The 3,207-nt window shown below is 41.9% G+C and overlaps 1 protein-coding gene across 1 annotated transcript; it reads left to right on the top strand.

Annotated features, from left to right (window-relative positions):
• The first annotated feature begins 1,160 nt into the window (after window positions 1–1,160).
• LOC132476932 (olfactory receptor 2AE1) lies at window positions 1,161–2,123 on the top strand. The gene is given in 4 exon segments (XM_060079193.1): window positions 1,161–1,326; window positions 1,328–1,457; window positions 1,460–1,786; window positions 1,789–2,123. Coding segments are annotated over 4 exon segments (861 nt in total). The 5' UTR covers window positions 1,161–1,257.
• Window positions 2,124–3,207: the final 1,084 nt, after the last annotated feature.

Below are 3,207 nucleotides of genomic sequence, written 5' to 3'. Positions count from 1 at the left end.
GCTCTTAATTGCACCTACTGTCATACTGGCTCCCTTTCAGCTCCTTAATTACATCAAGAATTTTCTCAACTTAAGGATTTTGCATACGGTATTTGTTTTTCTCATTCTGACTTACTTCACTCTGTATGACAGACTCTAGGTCCATTCCTCCTCACTACAAATAACTCAATTTCATTTCTTTTTATGGCTAACATTCCACTCTATGTGCCACGTCTTCTTTATACATTCATCTGTCCATGGACACTTAGGTGGAAAGCATCCATTTTCATAATTTAAAATGTTGTTGCTGATCCTCTGACTCACCTCACTGGTGTGCGGCAGCAGTGGGCCTGCAGTTACTCTACCTTCACCTGGTTCTTCCTTTAGCTTCTCTGACTTCTGGGCCAGGACTGTAAGTTTAGCCTCATTAAGTAGGGCTCCAGCTTGTGCAAGAGAACCATGCTACCAATTCCAGAGGCAATAAGAAGTGACATGGGTTTCAGTCTGTCCTTGTGGGATTAATGTCATGTTTGTGGGTTCCAGCCTGACCTTGATCTACCACACATTATATCCATCCTCCCTTCCTGACTGCTTGCCCCATGGACTTCAAGTTCCAGCATCAGACACAAAGGTAACAGGCTTACATAGATTGCTTAACCAGCTTTCACGGTCAAGTAAGGCCAAACTTCTATACAATCCATTAAATGTATATTCATATGTACATATAAATCTCTTAGTGGTTCAGTTTCTCTGGTTAAACCCTAACTGATATAAGAAAAAAATTGTATATATATTACATTTATATCATATGTAAAGTTTAGAGTATATCTATAAAGTATATGGAATTTATAAAAGAATATATGCATATATACACACATAAATGTGCATATATATGTCTTTCTTAATGAGGAGAGACTCTTGTTTGAAGTTTGGCACTTAATAGAGTCTAGATATTCTGGAATTTCAGAATGATCATACTCGTGAAGAGAGATTTGAAGTTCTCTTTTTTAAAAAAAGGTTAATTTCAATAATTAGAGCCATTGAATAATTAGAACTAGAAAAAATTCTCATTCAAAACTCTTTTGTGGATCAAAAGATGCTTATTGTCAGGTTGGATGAATCCCAGCATTTCTGACATCACATTTCATCCACACTTCCTATTTCCCCAGGGACAGAGGAAGGGAAGAGGTGGCAGACGAATCAGACCTCTCTGGCTGACTTCATCCAGGAAGGGCTCTTTGATGATTCCCTCACACACCTTTTCCTTTCTCCCTGACCATGGTGGTCTTCCTCACTGCGGTGAGTGGCAGCGCCCTCACGCTTCTCCACATCTGTGCTGATCCCCGGGCTTCACACCCCCATGTACTTCCTCCTCAGCCAGCTCTCCCTCATGGATGTGATGCACGTCTCTACAGTAATCCCCAAGATGGCGACCAACTACCTATCCGGCCAGAAGTCCATCTCCTTTGTGGGCTGTGCCATCAGCATTTCCTCTATTTGACTATGGGTGGTGCTGAGTGTGTTCTCCTAGCTTCCATGTCCTATGACCGCTATGTTGCCATCTGTCACCCACTGCACTACACTGTTCTCATGAACAGAAAGGTGGGACCAATGACGTCTGCCATGTCTTGGTTGGGAGCATCAGTCAACTCCCTCATTCACACAGTGATCCTGATGCACTTCCCCTTCTGTGGGCCTCGAGAAATCCACCCCTTTTACTGTGAGTTTCCAGCTGTTGTGAAGTTGGTATGTGGAGATATCATTGTTTATGAGGCCACAGTTTACATCAGCACCATCCTACTTCTCCTCCCCCCATCCTCCTGATTTCTGCATCCTGTGTCTTCATCCTCCACAGTGTCATTCAGATGCGTTCAGCTGCGAGTAAGAGAAATGCCTTTTCCACCTGCAGCTCTCACCTCACCATGCTTTCCCTCTGGTTTGGTGCCTGCATCTTCTCATATATGAGGCCCAGGACCCAGCGCACTCCACTGCAAGACAAAGTTGGTTCTGTGTTCAACAGCAACATCACTCCCACACTGAATCCTTTAATTTGTACTCTCCAGAATACGGATGTAGCTAAGGCTCTGAGGAGAGTGCTGTGGAGAGATCTTATCACTAAAAGACCGGAAGTGCAGTTGCTCTGAGTATAACAGTGGAATTCGATCAGCTCCTTAAATTGTTCGCTGTAAACTTCAAAGATTTTTCAAGGGTCTATATCCCTGATGACTACTGCAAAATCAAAGTGGTTAACAAACAATTCCAGTATTCTAACTTGGTCTCAGGCATCTAAGCACCATAGAGTACCATCTTAGTCCATTTGGGCTGCTATTACAAAAGTACCAAGACTGAGTGACTTAAACAACAAACATTTATTTCTCGCAGCTCTGGAGGCTGAGAAGTACAGATCAAGGCTTCAAAGTGCTAGACACTCTCTCATTTCCTTTCGATCTCTTTTCAGATGGAACCTTGCTCAAATGTGCTTCCCTGATGACCCTATTTAAAGCAGCATCTTCATTCTTTGTCCCCTGATCCTACCTTATAATCCAGTTTTGTCTGATGTTGCATAATGTTATATTATATTCTACTTACTGCTTCCTAGAATGTAATTTTCAAGTAGGCAAGAACTTTACTTTGTTTACTATTGTCGCGCCAGAGCCAAGAAAAGAGCCTGACATGAAATAAGTACTCAATAACTGTTTGTTGTGTGGTTAATAAACGAAAGGGACCTAGATTTTATTACTATCTCACATAGAATTAAAGATAGCCAGCTATTAATCCCATGCAAATGCAGAGACCTGACATCTCAGTGAACTTTCCTGAAGTCTAGAGGGCTGAGAGATGCCAAAGCGATGGACAAATATCTCTATCTTGCTTTTCCTACTAGTTAAAAAGGTTGTTCAGCCCAGGGGCCATCTTCAGAAGAATAACACTTAACATTTGCAAGCAAAGTTATGCTTTCTTTGACAGCTAAGTATTTTCTCTTTGAGAAACAGCTTTTTGCCATTCTATAATAAGATGAGCTGCCCATTATGAATTCCGTGCTATCTTACTCACAAAGCCCCTAAGGTTGGATTTGTGTTGTAACACTCCAATATCAAGTAGAACTAATTTTCAGGGAAATGATGCCTGGGTTGTTTCTGAAGGCACAAGGGTGTTGCATAAACAGCTAGCTCACAACCCCAGTTAGAGAGAGGTGTCTGTTCTTCTGCTACCTCTCTCTCTACACAT

This window comes from Mesoplodon densirostris, chromosome 16, assembly GCF_025265405.1.
Source record: "Mesoplodon densirostris isolate mMesDen1 chromosome 16, mMesDen1 primary haplotype, whole genome shotgun sequence".
In the NCBI taxonomy this organism is placed as follows: domain Eukaryota; kingdom Metazoa; phylum Chordata; class Mammalia; order Artiodactyla; family Ziphiidae; genus Mesoplodon; species Mesoplodon densirostris.
This window is presented reverse-complemented; position numbering and strand designations above follow the sequence as displayed.